At 37.9% G+C, this 16,462-nt stretch overlaps 1 protein-coding gene across 7 annotated transcripts in view; it reads left to right on the forward strand.

The window, feature by feature from the left end:
* RGS7 (regulator of G protein signaling 7) overlaps window positions 1-16,462 on the forward strand; it is a 588,990-nt gene that overhangs the window by 497,955 nt on the left and 74,573 nt on the right. For 6 of the 7 annotated variants that reach the window (XM_033196582.1, XM_033196581.1, XM_033196583.1 and 3 more), the window contains 2 exons: window positions 767-843; window positions 951-1,032. The exons of the other annotated variant lie outside the window; for it this stretch is intronic. In XM_033196582.1, coding sequence (XP_033052473.1) covers window positions 767-843; window positions 951-1,032 — 159 coding nt within the window. The remainder of the gene's footprint in view (window positions 1-766; window positions 844-950; window positions 1,033-16,462) is intronic. 7 annotated transcript variants of the gene reach the window in all.

Genomic DNA, 16,462 nt, shown 5'->3' on the forward strand with positions numbered 1-16,462 from the left:
TCACAGTGGGCTCATGAATCCCTGTTTACTTACTTCCTCTCTTCATTCACATTGCCTGTGGCAAAACTCTAAACACATAAACTCAAAGTATAAGAGGGAAGCATATCTTATTTTCTAAAATCGACTTAACTGTCAAAATGTCAGATACATCCTACATAGTGAAGACATCCAAACTCTGAGGATTAAAGACCATTTACCCTGGGAAAGAGTGGGTTTTGCCAAAATTTTATCTGCTGACGGTGATCATCAGCAGATAAAAGTCATCTGCTGTCATTTGTGCAGATGGTTGCTATGTTAGATTGACTGAATTCAAAGCACTGTGTAGGAATAGGTTGTGGGCCGCCAGGGTATTACATGTATTGTCAGGAACTGAATAGGCTGATTGCATGCGTAGTAGGAATGTATTGCTGTTCTGTTCCTCTATAAAGTGGGTACAGAAAAATCCAATGGGTTCATCTGGAGCACCTCCTTATGTACCAGGTAATTTTAGTATTTTGCAGATACATATTGGATTTTTAGTCCTGTTCTCCGAAGTCAGTAATTCAAAAAATTGATATTTGTAACAGGTTTTTCTGCTTCCTCTAAGACTGACAATATGAAGATGAGCTGAATTCAGGGAGCGTGACTTATCATTGAGAACCACGGTACACTTAGGGCTTTAGAAACTTTCTCTCTTTGTTTCCTTGACAAGTACAAGTGGTAACTAAGCTAGAAGAGAGCAGTGAAGAAGAACACTGAATGTCTTCATGTGGGGTATGTTTTTCAGGAGAGCTTGGCCAGGCTGCAGAGAGCATTTGCCCGGAAGTGGGAGTTCATTTTCATGCAAGCAGAAGCACAAGCAAAGTGAGTCCTTGTGAGTCTTTTGGAAGATTTGTTCAAGTTGTGGCCTTTTTGTCCAGAGAGGCACTACAATAAATACTAAATGGTATCCATTGTTACCGTGTTGACAGAGTGGACAAGAAGAGAGACAAGATTGAAAGGAAGATCCTTGACAGCCAAGAGAGAGCGTTCTGGGATGTGCACAGGCCTGTGGTAAGCAAGCATCACGCTCTCATCTTGAATCCATCTTCTCTGTTTGTGGGAAGAGAGGGGTGCCCTACCAAAGTAAGGGAAAGCCTGTAGTGACCCCTTGCACTCCCCACGGTATCTTGGTGAATTCGTTAAGAAAAGATCACCACTTTTGTGTAGGATGACTAGACCTCAGTAGCATCATATTTAATTTATAAAACCATGCATTTTCCCACCATGATAACGCTTGCTTACTCTCTTGCTATTTGAGGTATCTAATGCTTCTGTATACATTTGAAAGAAAAACCTCTGCAACAAAACAGTTTTTCATGTTTTATTGTTTACATTTTTCTAGCTTTATAGTAAAAGTGGTAAGTCAAGATGTTATTCCTGCCTTGATTTTCCTTCCCTCCCTCCCTCCCTTCCCTCCCTTCCTTCCCTCCCTCCTCTTTCTTTCTCTCTTTTTCTCCCTTCCTTCCTTCCTTCCTTCCCTCCTTCCTTCCTTCCTTCCCTCCCTCCCTCCCTTCCCTCCCTTCCTTCCCTCCCTCCTCTCTCTTTCTTTCTCTCTTTTTCTCCCTTCCTTCCTTCCTTCCTTCCCTCCTTCCTTCCTTCCTTCCCTCCTTTCTTTCTTTCTTTCTTTCTTTCTTTCTTTCTTTCTCACTCTCACTTTTTTTATGGGATCTGTCTCTGTGGCTGGAGTGCAGTGGTGTGATCTTGGCTCACTGTAACCTCTGCCTCCCAGTTCAAGCCGTCCTCCCACCTCAGCCTCCCGAGTAGTTGGGACGACAGGCATGTGCCACCAAGCCCGGCTAAATTTTTGTATTTTTGATAGAGATGGAGTTTCACCATGGTGCCTAGGCTGGTCTTGAACTCCTGAGCTCAAGCAATCTGCCTGCCTCAACCTCCCAAAGTTCTGGGATTACAGGGATAAGCCACCATGCCCAGCCTGATTTTTTCTTAAAACCTATTAGTAGCCTGCTTTGGTTGTTGACTTTCACAGTCTAACATTTCCTGTGGCTCAAATTCAAATCAGCCCACATTTTTAATGACACAATATTGGATCTCTATGTAATAACTTAGCTGGCTTTCTTCCTTATTAATGTTAAACTATGTGCCTCAGAGTAACATTAATGAATATCCTTAATTAATACCAGAAAACTGTATGGATGAAATTAAACAGTGGTTACCAGCAACCATCAGACGACCTCATATATTTCTTTCTATTTTGATGCTATATCGTTTTCTTCTGTAGATTTATTTAAATACAGACAAGGCACTAGAGAATAATATTTATATAAGTATTATTAGAATAAATAATAGGTTCATAGCATGAAAGACAAGTAAGATTGATAAGAATACCTTACAATTTTCTCTTCAACTACCTTCAGAATCAGACCAAAATAGAAAGTCTCCAAAGGTTTGTTTATATATGTACATATTTCAGCTTCAGATAGCAATGCAATTGTTAAATGCTATATTGAATTTGTTCTCTCTTTTGAATTCTGAAAAGATTAGAATTGAGAATTAACTGGTTTTGCTACTGAAAATTCAGTGTGAGTTTTATTGTTCATGGAGAAAAAGGATTTTGAGGTCAGGTACATAGCTATTGCAAGGACATTAAGTAGGATTTTTATTTTTTTTTTGTTTGTTTTAAGCAACCTCTAGAAACCAGTCAATGCGTTATGTTCCTATGCTTATCCACTTTGTCCCCTGGACATCTGGTGGCTCATCTCTAGCCTCGTTTAGCTTCCATGGCCTGGTTCCTCCTGGCAACCCAAGAGGACTCACACCATGCCAGCTCCCCTGCAATGCCCACATCTATTTCATACTCTGAGACCCATGCTCGCAGAGATGACAAATGATTCCACCTCAAACACTCCCCTGCTCCACTGCCTAAGGCCTTTGTGTGTTTCTGTTGGAGGCAGAATCTGATCCCAATTGTCTTTCCCTCTATCCAGTGCAAGCCAGGCACTAGTCTTTCCTGTCTCCCACCAGCAAGGAGCACATATGAGTGTTATCCAAGAGGCCTCCACCACATCCTTCACTAGGCTTCCAACTAGAAAGTCATCCCAAGGAGGATCTGGACGCAGAAACCACCCAGAAGCCACTGGCTCCATCTGCCTTGTTGATTTTTTTTTTTTTTTGAGATGGAGTCTCGCTCTGTCACCCAGGCTGGAGTGCAGTGGCGTGATCTCTGCTCACTTCAAGCTCCACCTCCCGGGTTCACACCATTCTCCTGCCTCAGCCTCCCAAGTAGCTGAGACTACAGGCGCCCACCACCAAGCCCGGTTAATCTTTTGTATTTTTAGTAGAGATGGAGTTTCACTATGTTAGCGAGGATGGTCTCGATCTCCTGACCTCATGATCCACCCGCCTCAGCCTCCCAAAGTGCTGGGATGACAGGCGTGAGCCACTGCACCTGGCCATCATCACTTATTTTCTAGAGGAAAATAGAGCTTTGGGTTGTCATGAGCCTCTGAGGATGGCATTTACCTAAACCAATCCTACCTTCAACCATTTCTTTTTCTTACATTGTAACTTCCTGTATTACGTTAGAGGTAATCCCTCCTGGCTTTTTTAAAATATAAACATTTTGAAGTGATCTCAGGCACTCGTGAAATGCTGACACTCGTCCAAAGGCTGTGTCTGCCGTACAGGTGCTGGTGTTTATCTTGTTTTTAGTCTTTTGGGTCCTTACTCTGAGTTAATAGACAAAGATGATGATGACAGGGACATTAACAGAAAGGTTCTCCTAAAAGAGCTCCTAATGCTATTTTCTCAGCCAAACACATAAGCTCTATCTCTATTTGCTGGCTGTAGTGTTAGCTAAGCAATGACAAGAACTTTGTAAGATAACTAGGCCCCTTGAAGAAAAAGTGGCACAGGGGAAAACAGCAATATTGTGATACTTTCTAAGAATGTCTACACTTTTACATTTGTCCCTAGAAATGAATTCTGCAGTTGTCATAATCAATCCTAATATATTTAGACCCTAAATCCTATATCCCAGAGTTAAAGTGAATAGGTATTTTATAGCTCAGTTTCTTCTTCATAGTCTGTCCTGTCTGTGGCTGTAATGAAAGACTCTTTGTGCCCTGTAGTATTCACTGTAAAAATTCAGTGTCTTCTAGACAGGATCTGTGAAGCTAGGAAGCTAGGCCTGGCATGTTAACACCAAATTATTGCCACCCGAGCAACCTAGAATCCTAGACCACGTGTAGGAAAATACCAGAGAGTATCTCAAACTGTCCAGAGGTTTAATCTGGTATGGCCTGGGGCCTAATATTGCATACCACCCCTCACCAGAAGATGTCCATATCTGAGAGACTGTCCTATTATGTACACTTCCAGTTTTTATTATGTCAGCCAACGACCAGTAGAAAAGGGAATAGGGAGACCTGGGCAGAGTGAGAAGCAGCTGGGCTTGGGAATCAGACAGACCTGACTCCATTATTTATGAGGCCCACCGTGCACAGGGATTTGCCCTTTCTGAGATTTAGCAGTCTCACTTATAAAATGGAAATACATATACCTACCTTGCACTATTGATTGAACATTAAATGAGATCACCTGGGTAAAAGCAGCTGGCAAATCACTTTAGCAATCTCACTTGACAGGTGAAAGACAATAAATTTTCAGCTTTCTTTGTGAACAGAAACAGAGAGTAGCACAAAAAAGAATAGAGAAAAAAATGGAATATGGAAACAGCTAATGCAAATGCAGCTCCTATACTTCGTGGTTTTAATGACATCTGTGAATCTCGCAGAGTACAATCAAGGAGCATCACAACCTTTGTCTTTAGTTCTGAGGTCCCAACCAGAATAACTCTGAAGACCACTCCCATAGTCGTCTCCTTTTTCCTCCAGCCTTATCCTCTCACTCTTCCATTTAGGGATACTTTGCATGAAATAGGCTGACCTTGACTTAAGGCTGATGTGGTCACCGTGGCGTGAATTGCTCATCTAGGAGCCCTCTCTCTTAGTACCCTTTATTTTTGAACTCTTTTATTTCCTGTATGTTTGCATTTTTATTTAAGCCTTTATTCTGGAATGTAGAATCTGTCCTCTAGGTGCAGGAATGCAAGACTTAGAACAAAGCAGCCTTTCTTGGTCTTTATCAAACTGTTTACCTGAAATAAGTCAGACTGGGTTGACTTTCCTCTTCAAAGGGATTGTTCCTTTACCCACCTATGGAACTTTTTGAACTATGTGGGGAATGCTTTTACCCCCAACATTTTTGTTATTTAAATATGTAAGTCCTGGAGCCGTCTGCCAATGCAATGGCTAAAACATGTTTCCTTCAGAGGTTGAATCTGAAACTCGTGAAACAGGGCATTGCCACCCTTCCCATAATATGGAACATGGATCATGGGGTACATATCGATACAATATGGAAAGGTATCATGTAATGATACCTTTTATTCTGTATCAATATGTGCCAGATATTATATTAAGGCCAGGCATAAAAAGTGGACTAAAACACACTCCTTGATTCCTAAAACTCGTAGTCCAGTGTCGCATTTTATGAACATAGTCATTAACACAGCGGGATGAGTATGACTGCACTATTTGTTTTCTGAAGGGAGATACAGTTGCTCGTGTTATTTATAAGACTTGCTAATGTTCAGAGCTAGCAGTGGGAGAGCCAGGCCTGGAACTAAAGAGTGCTGTGGATCCAGGCAGAGAAAGTAGCTCTAGCAAGAATGAGATCCTGACTTTATGTATCTATCCTGCAAAAAGAAAGAAAAATAGTTAGAACGCAATAGTCCACATAGGATATAGCTGTGTTTATAGGTGTCTTATTATATTTTACTCATGGTTTTCATATATCCCTTTGCTTCTTATAAAATGGCTGTATTTATAGGTGTCCTTTTGTATTTTATCATGGTTTTCATATTTTACTGTTTTTAAAAGTCCAGAGTTCAGGGCATCTTTCATATATTATGGGCCACATACCCCCGACCTAGGGAAATCCAACTAACATGTGTAGAATGCCCCTGCCAGGGATGTTTATACAGTATACACCCTAGAGGGCCATTGTCAACAGGGCTGCCTGGTAAGTCCTATCTTCAATGTTTAGTTATGATGATCTTGTGTAACAACCTATATATGTTATTATTTCAAGAAGGATCTAAATTTTTATTTTTTATTTTTGTTTGTATTTATTTATTTTTTAAAGACAGAACCTTGCTCTGTCACCCAGGCTGGAGTGCAGTGGTACAATCTTGCCTCTCTGTAGCCTTCACCTCCCAGGTTCAAGCAATTGTCTTGCCTCAGCCTCCTGAATAGTTGGAATTACAGGTGCGTGCCACCATGCCCGGCTAATTTTTTATATTTTTACTAGAGACGGGGTTTTACTGTGTTGGCCAGGCTGGTCTCGAACTCCTGGCCTCAGGTGATCCTCCCACCTCAGCCTCCCAGAGTGCTGGGATCACACGCATGAGCCACCACGCCTGGCCTAAAATTTTTTTAATATATAAACTATATTTAAGCCTGAGCAACATAGTGAGATTCCATCTCTACAAAACATTAGCCAGGTATGATGGTGCATGCCTATAATCCTAGCTACTCAGGAGGCTGAGGCTAAGAGGATTACTTGTGGCCAGGAGTTTGAGGTTGCAGTGAGCTATATCATGCCATTGCGCTCCAGCCTAGGTAACAGAGTGAAACCCTGTCTCTAAAATACACACACAAACAAACACATACACACATATTTAGTTTACAGAAATTATTAGTACAAAAAAGAGATAAGAAAGTAGGGTCTTATTTTTGTTATGGTTTTTCAGAAGGTTAACTGAAAAAATATGAAGTAATCACTATCAATTTTAAAAGTCTTGAGATTGATATTCCCATTAGAATAAAAAGCTCTATACTTAAATGTCACAGATATGTGACATGACCTAACTGAAAGACTTTTAAGTTATGTAATTATATTTTCCTGAATCGATTTGCCTTCGTAAATATATAAAGTATCTTTATTTTCAAAAGCCAGAAATGGAGTTATCCTAACAGCATTTTTGTTGAATGTTTTTCATTTTGCTTTCCCTTTCACAGTTCTGCTATTATACCTTTCAATAAAAAAATAACAGATAACAGCTGATCCTTATGAAGCTTTTAATTCAAGTAAAGGTGATATGCTACCTTGCCTTTTGAATACTTTTATTTGATTTGATTTGACACGAGCATTTATTATTCCAACCTCAAGAATGGATTGGAAGCCATTAGCCAGAAATGTACTGGGGAAAGGGAAATTTGAAATAACACTTCAGAATCTTTAAAATATACTTAAAGTCAGTTTAATGTAAAATATGATATATTATGTGCATTTTACCTAGAGTGTAGAAAATATACATAATATGATTTTTTACTTTTCAAAAAACCATGAGGTCATTTTTAGGTCAGATTGACACAGAATAATCATTCTAGTACTTAATGTCTCTAAAGTTAGCCTCCTAAGTATGTCAGCGTTTACTCCAGAAAAAAATTAAGGTCATAGTGGCCGGGCGCAGTGGCTCAAGCCTGTAATCCCAGCACTTTGGGAGGCCGAGATGGGCAGATCACGAGGTCAGGAGATCGAGACCATCCTGGCTAACATGGTGAAACCCCGTCTCTACTAAAAAATACAAACAACTAGCCGGGCGAGGTGGCGGGCGCCTGTAGTCCCAGCTACTCGGGAGGCTGAGGCAGGAGAATGGCATAAACCCGGGAGGCAGAGCTTGCAGTGAGCTGAGATCTGGCCACTGCACTCCAGCATGGGTGACAGAGCGAGACTCCGTCTCAAATAAATAAATAAATAAATAAATAAATAAATAAAAATTAAGGTCATAACACTCAAAAGGACTCTTCACTTACTAAGACTCCAGACAGAATTGCCAGAAACTAACTATTGAAGAATATAGTGGGAGAAATACACTGGATTGTAGTATGACAAAGATAATATAGTATTTGAGTTGACTCGTGTATTTAATGCTTCAATAATTTAATGAAGCCCCACACATACACACACACAAAGAATAATGCATTAGTAGCCTGTATTAACAGGATTTTTAACATCTAGCTAAATTGGAGTGAAACTTCTAGTTGTCAAAGTTCTGAAGAAACTCAATTTTAGCATTTTGTGCCCCATCCTCTACACCATACTTTAAAAAGAACATGGATGAGCTGGAGTTAAGATGTGAAGGGATGGACAGTAAGGAGGCAAACTAAAAAAAAGCAAGAACAAAAAAATTGTGAAATTATTAATAAGATTAGTGACCCTAGGAATGCGAAGTCCAGGTGTCTTCCTACTTTGAAATGTTACTAAGCAGACTTGGAAGAAAGTTTATTAGTTTACCACACATTGGGTTCTGTATGACTACTGTGAAAATGACTGGAAAATAAAATCTCAATATAAAAGCTTCCTAATACTCAAAGCTATCTAAAGGTCATTGCCAACTTCTAATGATGCAAATGATAAATTCAAGTATAGATTAGAAGTCATGAGCCAGAAATAGAATGGAGAAAAGGCAATCACTGGATAGAGAATGAGATTCATAATTTTCAGAGTTCTTTCCAGCACTGAAGCAACAAGAATTAGATCACCTTCTTTGCTTCCCAAGCCTGTTAGTTTAGGGTTGAATGCATGCCAAGCATTCAACAAAGACGTCATGGATAAAAATGCTTAAGCAGAGAAATGGAAATATACTTCATCAGAATATTCAATATAGAAACAATAATCATTGAATTCTTCCTGAATTCAATTTAAGCAAATCCTAATCACAAAGTAGTGAGAATAGTTGATTTACTTATGCTTTTTAAAACCCATATGTAATCAGCATTTTGTAGCATTTTCGTTGACAATGACCAGAACATTTGTTTTAACGTCTGTCAGACCACTATTTCTTGAAGAGCAGAGAGTCTGTCTTCAATTCCCTATCCGAAACCTAACATTTTGTAGCATGCAACTTAATGCAAAATATTGAGTCTGAGTAGTTGAGAAAATGGTGGACATATGAAATTTGCAAAGGATTTTGCTAAGGGTTCGTAGCAGATTTGGAACAGTGAGTTTGTTTTAGGGCATGCTGAGTGTGATGACATGACATTCAGATGGAGAGAGATCTTGTCAATAGTTGTAGACATGAGACCAAAATTTGAGGGATGTTTCGGGATATAGAATTGATTCTGAAACTCATTAAGCTAAAGATGATAGGTAAACCCTGAGACACGGACAGTTTGTTACAGCAAGGCATAGAGAGTGAAAGGGGATTTGTTATCCGTTTGGAAGGTCTCTTGTCCTTCTATCTTGCTTATAGTCCCATAAATGTCCCTATATATCTTTTTTTCTTCAAATAAATTTGTATAGAATAGCCTGGCAAAGCAAGTGTGTGTGTGTATATGTGTGTGTGTGTGCACGTGTGTGCCTGTGTGTGTGTGCAAATCCATTAAATATGAAGTTAAATGCTAACACTGATCAAAAGAAAGCTGGAGTAGATAGATTAATTTCAGACAAAGCCAACCTCAGAGCAAGGCAAATTATCAGAGATAAAGAGGAATATTACATAATGATCAAAGGATCAATTCTTCATAAAGATATAATAATATTTAATGTCTATGCATTTAACAACAGAGCATCAAAGTATGAGGCAAACACTGAAAGAAGTGCAAGGAGAAATGGATAAATACACTAGTATATTCTGAGACTTTAATACCCCTCTATCAGTAATTTACAGTTCAAGCGGGCAGAAAATCAGTAAGGAACTAAGAACACCATCAATCAACTGGATATAACTGACGTCCATAGAACACTTCATACAACAACAGCAGAATATACATTCTTCTCAAGCTTCCATGGAGCACACAGTAGAAGAGATTGCACTCTGGGTCAAAAAACACACCTTAACAAATTTAGAAGCATAGAAATCACACAACGTATGTTCTCAGACCAAAATGATATAAAACTAGAAATCAAAACAGCTAGAATATCTCAAAATACTAGTAGATTAAACAACACACTTCTAAATAACATGTGGGTCATAGAAGCAGTCTCAAGAGAAATATAAAAATATTTCAAACTAATTTAAAATAAAAATATACTTTATCAAAATTTTCAGGATCCAGTGAAAGCAGTGCTTAGAGGGAAATTTTTATCATTGAGTATATGTACTAGAAGAAAGAAAGATCTAAAATTAGTAATCTAAACTTCCACATTTGGAAAGTAGGAATAGGAGAACAAGTTAAATCCAAAGTAAGCAGAAGAGAAGAAATGATAAAAATTAAAGCAGATATCAATGAGAATGGCAAGAGAATATAGAGAAAATCAACATAATCAAAACTTGTTTTTTTGAAAAAACAAATAAAGTCAATAAACCTCTAGCCAGGTTAACTAAGGAATAAAGGGAGAAGACACAAATTACTAATATCAGAAATAGAAAAAGGTCTATATCTACTGATTCTGTGAACACCAAAAGCATAAAAATGAAATATTCTAAACAACTCTATGCCCAGAAATTTGAAGGCCTAGATGAAATGGACCAAAAGGAAAAAAAAAAAAAAACAGGAAAGAAAGAAAGAAAAACACAATGTACCAAAGCTTACCAAGAAAATAGATAATATGCCGGGCGCGGTGGCTCAAGCCTGTAATCCCAGCACTTTGGGAGGCCGAGACGGGTGGATCACGAGGTCAGGAGATCGAGACCATCCTGGTCTACACGGTGAAACCCCGTCTCTACTAAAAAATACAAAAAAAAAACTAGCCGGGCGAGATGGCGGGCGCCTGTAGTCCCAGCTACTCGGGAGGCTGAGGCAGGAGAATGGCGTAAACCCGGGAGGCGGAGCTTGCAGTGAGCCAAGATGGCGCCACTGCACTCCAGCCTGGGCGACAGAGCGAGACTCCGTCTCAAAAAAAAAAAAAAAAAAAAAAAAAAAAAAAAGAAAATAGATAATATATGAGTCTATATGTATTCATGAGAAGGCCTATATCTTAACATCTATTATTAAATATTAGCCTATTCAATTAAAGAAATTAGGCCAGGAGTGATGGCTTGTGCCTGTAATCCCAGCACTTTGGGAGGCTGAGGCAGGAGGATCAGTTGAGCCCAGTTGTTCAAGACCAGCCTGGGCAACACAGCAAGACCCTGTCTCAAAAATGTAAAAAGCAATAAATAAAATGAAGAAATGGAAACAATAATTAACAACCTTCTCAGACAGGAAGCACCAGCCCAGATGGATTCACTGATGAATTCTAGCAAAGATTTAAGGGACAAATTATATCAATTCTTTACAATCTTTTCCAGAAAATAGCAGAGTGGCTACCTCCTAACTCATTCTATGAGGCTAGCATTACCCCAATACCCAAAAAAACAAAGCCATTGCAAGGAAAACTACACACCAGTGTCTCTCATGAAAAAAGATGCAAAATCCTCATCAAAATATTAGGATATCACATCCAGTGATGTACAAAAAGAATTTTACACCACAGTGAAGCAGGAATTATTCCAAGTATTCAAGACTGGCTCAACATTTGAAAATCAGTTGATGTAATCTATTACTTCTACAAGCTAAAAAGAAAAAATCATAAATCCATATTATAAAAACTAATGAATTGGACTTCATTAAAATTAAAATCTTTTACTCTGTAAAAGACGTTGTTATGAGAATGAGAATTCAAGCCACAGACTGGGACAATATTAGCAAAAAAAAAAAAAAAACTGATATTTTGGACTGGTATCCAAAATATACAAATAACTCTTAAAACACAACAATAGTAATAAAACAGCCAATTAAAAACGGGCAAAAGATCTGAACAGGCACTGCACCAAAGAACATACACGGAGAGCAAAAAGACGCTCAACAGCACATGTCATTAGGGCTAAATTAAAACAACAGTTGGATACCACTGCACACCTATTAGCGTGACTAAAATCCAAAACACTAGCAACATCCAATGCCGGTGAGGAGGTGGAGCATCGGGAACTCTTGTTCTCTGCTGGTGGAAATGCAAAATGGTACAGCTACTTTGAAAGATAATTGGGAGTTTCCTATAAAACTAAATGAACTGTTACTACACAACATAACATTCACACTCCTTGGTATTTACCCAAATGAATAGAAAAGTCAATGTCCACACAAAACCTACAAATGTTTATGGCAACTTTATTCATAGTTGCCAAAACACGGAAACAATCAAGATGTCCTTCAAAATACGACTATGGTATATTCATACAATGGAACGTGTATTAGTTCGTTCTCATGCTGCTAATAAAGACATACCCAAGACTGGGTAATTTATAAAAGAAACAGGTTTAATTGACACACAGTTCCAGAACTCACTCACTATCATGAGAACAACGTGGGAGTAACCACCCCCATGATTCAATGACCTTCCAGCAGGTCCCTCCCACGACACGTGGGGATTACGGGAACTACAATTCAAGATGAGGCTTGGGCAGGGACACAGCCAAACCATATCAGAATGTTTTTCAGTGATAGAATGGGATGAGCTATCAAGCCACAAAAAGACATGGGAGGACTTTAAATGCATCGTACTAAATGAAAGAAACCACTTTTAGAAGGCTAGTTATGATTCCAACTCTATGACATTTTGGAAAAGGCAAAACCACAGAGACAGGAAAAAGATGAGGGGTTGAAGGGAAAGCAGGGAGTGATGAAGAGGGAGAGCACAGATTTTTAGGACAGTGAAAATATTTTGTAAGATACCTTAATGGTGGATACATATTGTTATACGTTTGTCACAGCCTATACAATGTATATAGCACCAAGAGTGAACCCCAATGCAAGCTCTGGAATTTAATTACTATTAATGTATCCATATTGGTTCAACAACGGAAACAAATGTACCACATCAATATATAAGATGCTAATACAGGGGACTTTGGGGTGGGATGAGGGGACTTACAGGAATTCTCTGTACTCTGTACTCAATTTTCTGTAAACTTAAACTACTCAAAAATAAAGTCCACGACATAACGAAAAAAAAAAATAGAGATATAACTTTTTTACAAAGTGAAACAGAGGACACATCGTAGGAGAGTATAATGAACTCAACAAAATCTCTGACCCCGAGAACAAAACAGCGTCATGTGGTGATATCAGCAGATAAAAGTGAATTTGACTTGCCTAACATCAGGTCCACCTATATAGAAAAGCTGATGGTTGTTTCGTTGTGTGTCTTCGTATGCTGTATAGACAAGACCTTGAAGTAAAATACAAAGCGCGTGTATTGGTTCTCTGCTTTACTCAGTGTGCTTGGCTTTGTCTGTCTTATTTGGTAGATTCATTCTTGACTTGATCAATGTGATTTGAAAAGAAGCAGAGTCCCAAAAAAATGACTCAGATTTTTTTCTCTGAAAAATCATACTAATCATAAGAGAAATATTTTTCTCCTTATGAATATTATGATGAGAAATCCTGCCAATGATTTCTCCTGGATAACAATTAATACATGCAAAATGTTTCTTCAGAGAATGCTAAAAATTCAAAATTCCGTTTTGAAGGATTAGTTGCACCACGGTTGTGTGGACACCCCAAATGTTGTTCTGAGGCATGATTGTGTATTAGTTGTGTACTTTAAACAAACAGGTATATGATAGAATATCGTTATTCCTGTGGAATACATTTTTTCTAACTATACTATTAATACAATAGTTTGGCAATAAAAAAATGGAATGAGGGAAGTAAAGTGGTACATTTGGTTTTCACTGAAAAAAAAAATCTGTGCATTACACTGTAGATTCATTCATTTAGTATATCTTTCAGCCAGCATTTATAGTTTCGCACAGTAAAGGCTGAAGACAAAAAGATGAGAAATACTGCCCTGCTGACTGAGATACTCAGAATCCAGAATAAGTAGAACAGGGGCTTAAATGTATAATTATTATACAAATACTATGATGAGACCTATAGTAGAGCTATGAATATAGCTGTTTTAAAATAGAGGTTTACATTGAGCTAATGTTAGGATCTAGAGAACTTTTCACACATAAAGACAGCAGAATAAATCACAAAATAAGCAGCTAATACATTTTATTATAAAAATATAATTGAAAGGCATGGAAATAATCTGAAAATACTTGGAGCAAGAAAACAAATACATTTTGATATTCTGAATGTATAAAATAATTAAACAATTCAGAAGTATTGTGATTTCACATAAAATAGATAAAAGACTTAAACTGACCATTTATAAAAGAAAATATATAAATGGCTATTAAAAATTGGGAAAAGAGTTTAACCTTTCTAGTCATAAATTAAGACAAAGAGATGACAATTTTTTTCAATATATTTTATTTTAAAATCTCAAATTAATTGTATGCAATCCTGGCAAGAACAATAGAAAGACAAGTGTTTCTAAATGCTATGATAGGTGTGAGTATTGGTATTATCTGTGTAAAAATGAATTTGACAGTATGAATTAAAAAGTTAAAATCTTTTTCACAAGCAGATTAACTTGTCCAGAGCTATACAATAAAATTAGAGTGGTTAAACAGGGTAGCTAACATTTGAAACAGCATAACTATTCAACTTATTGGGGTGGTTAAATAAGATATAGCCACAAGATAGTAAATTGTGTAACTCGAAATGAGAATTTTAAAGAATTGGAAAGATGTGGAGAAAAACTATGCTGAAACGTGAAATAAAATCACTTGAGCCCGGGAAGTCAAGGCTACAGTGAGCCGTGACCATACTGTTGCATTCCAGTCTGGGCGACAGAGTGAGACCACATCAAAAAAAAAGGAGGAAACAAAGAAGAAAAGGAAGAAATTATCTAAATATAAAATTATATGTAATATGATCCCAATTTTGTTTATAAAAATAGATACCTAAACAGTTAAGAGATAATATACTGAATATTGATTGTAACTATTCTAGGATATTTGATATCATAGGCCATTTTAATTTTCTATAAAGAGAAAGTGTCACATTTATACTCTGAAAAATTGTGGATAAAATATCCTTAAATCCTCATGGTTGACCCATAACATCTGAGATGAAGGTAGGCATGCTTCTGCTGTGCCAGGAAATAGTCAGAACATGCAGAGTGTATGGTATCCCAAAGGATTATAAATCATGCTGCTATAAAGACACATGCACATGTATGTTTATTGTGGCACTATTCACAATAGCAAAGACCTGGAACCAACCCAAATGTCCATCAATGACAGACTGGATTAAGAAAATGTGGCATATATACACCATGGAATACAATGCAGCCATAAAAAAGGATGAGTTCGTGTCCTTTGTAGGGACATGGATGAAGCTGGAAACCATCATTCTCAGCAAACTATTGCAAGGACAAAAAACCAAACACCACATGTTCTCACTCACAGGTGGGAACTGAACAATGAGATCACTTGGACATGGGAAGGGGAACATCACACATCGGGGCCCATCGAGGGGTGGGGGGAGAAGGGAGGGATAGCATTAGGAGATATGGAGATATACCTATGTAAATGACGAGTTAATGGGTGCAGCACACCAACATGGCACATGTTGTATGTAACAAACCTGCACGTTGTGCACATGTACCCTAGAACTTAAAGTATAACTGAAAAAAAAAAAAAAAGGAGTAAGATTAGCCTGCTTTGCTTTGGATAAAAGGAGGCAGATTTTGTCTGAATGAAAACTGTTTTCATCCTTCTAATTGTCCAGTGGATGGCATCACATGGCAGGGAGATCTCTGCCCTCTGAAAAGTCCAGACAAGGAGTAGCGTCTCCTCTCCTGAGTCATTACTTGAATCTTATCCCCTACTATTCAGTGCTTTGCATTAGGAGAGGGTGAAATTGGAGTGTTATTGATTAAAGGAACTCGGATTGAAATTTGAGAGCATTATATTCCAGCCAACTTAATAAAAAGAGATGGTGCATAACGCTTGTTTTCTGGATTCAAATTTTTAAATTAGATACATTATAGATTTATATGAAATTAAGCAAACTGGGAATAGATGACCAAGAGGGAGGAAAAAAAGTTAGAAATTTAAATTCTAGTTATATTATCAAGAGTGAAGCTTGCTCCTTAAGACCATCTTTTCCAATGATCAAAGTCCGTGATTTTGCATGTACAATTAATGCCTGATTCTCTTTTAGCCAGTGATGTGGTATTTAGTAAGACCAGGGTGTGATTTTCACACAGCGAAAGCAATCATCTAAATTGTCTCTGTCAATTATTATATTTGTTCAGCCTCAAAAATGTATATGTGACGTTTCTCTGAAATAGCTCCAGAAAGGAGGCTCCACAAGTGTTCCCAAGAGAACATTCCTGAATGTTTTTTGTATATTTCATAATCAGCATGGATTTTCACATATTTTCCATTTCTAAAATGAAGAACATACTTTATTTTTTATTGTATTTTTATTTTATTTATTTATTTATTTTTGAGACGGAGTCTTGCTCTGTCACCCAGGCTGGAGTGCAGTGGTGCCATCTCGGCTCACTGCAAGCTCCACCTCCCAGGTTCACG

Source organism: Trachypithecus francoisi, unplaced genomic scaffold (assembly GCF_009764315.1).
Source record: "Trachypithecus francoisi isolate TF-2019V2 unplaced genomic scaffold, Tfra_2.0 Lachesis_group5, whole genome shotgun sequence".
Classification (NCBI taxonomy): Eukaryota; Metazoa; Chordata; class Mammalia; order Primates; family Cercopithecidae; genus Trachypithecus; species Trachypithecus francoisi.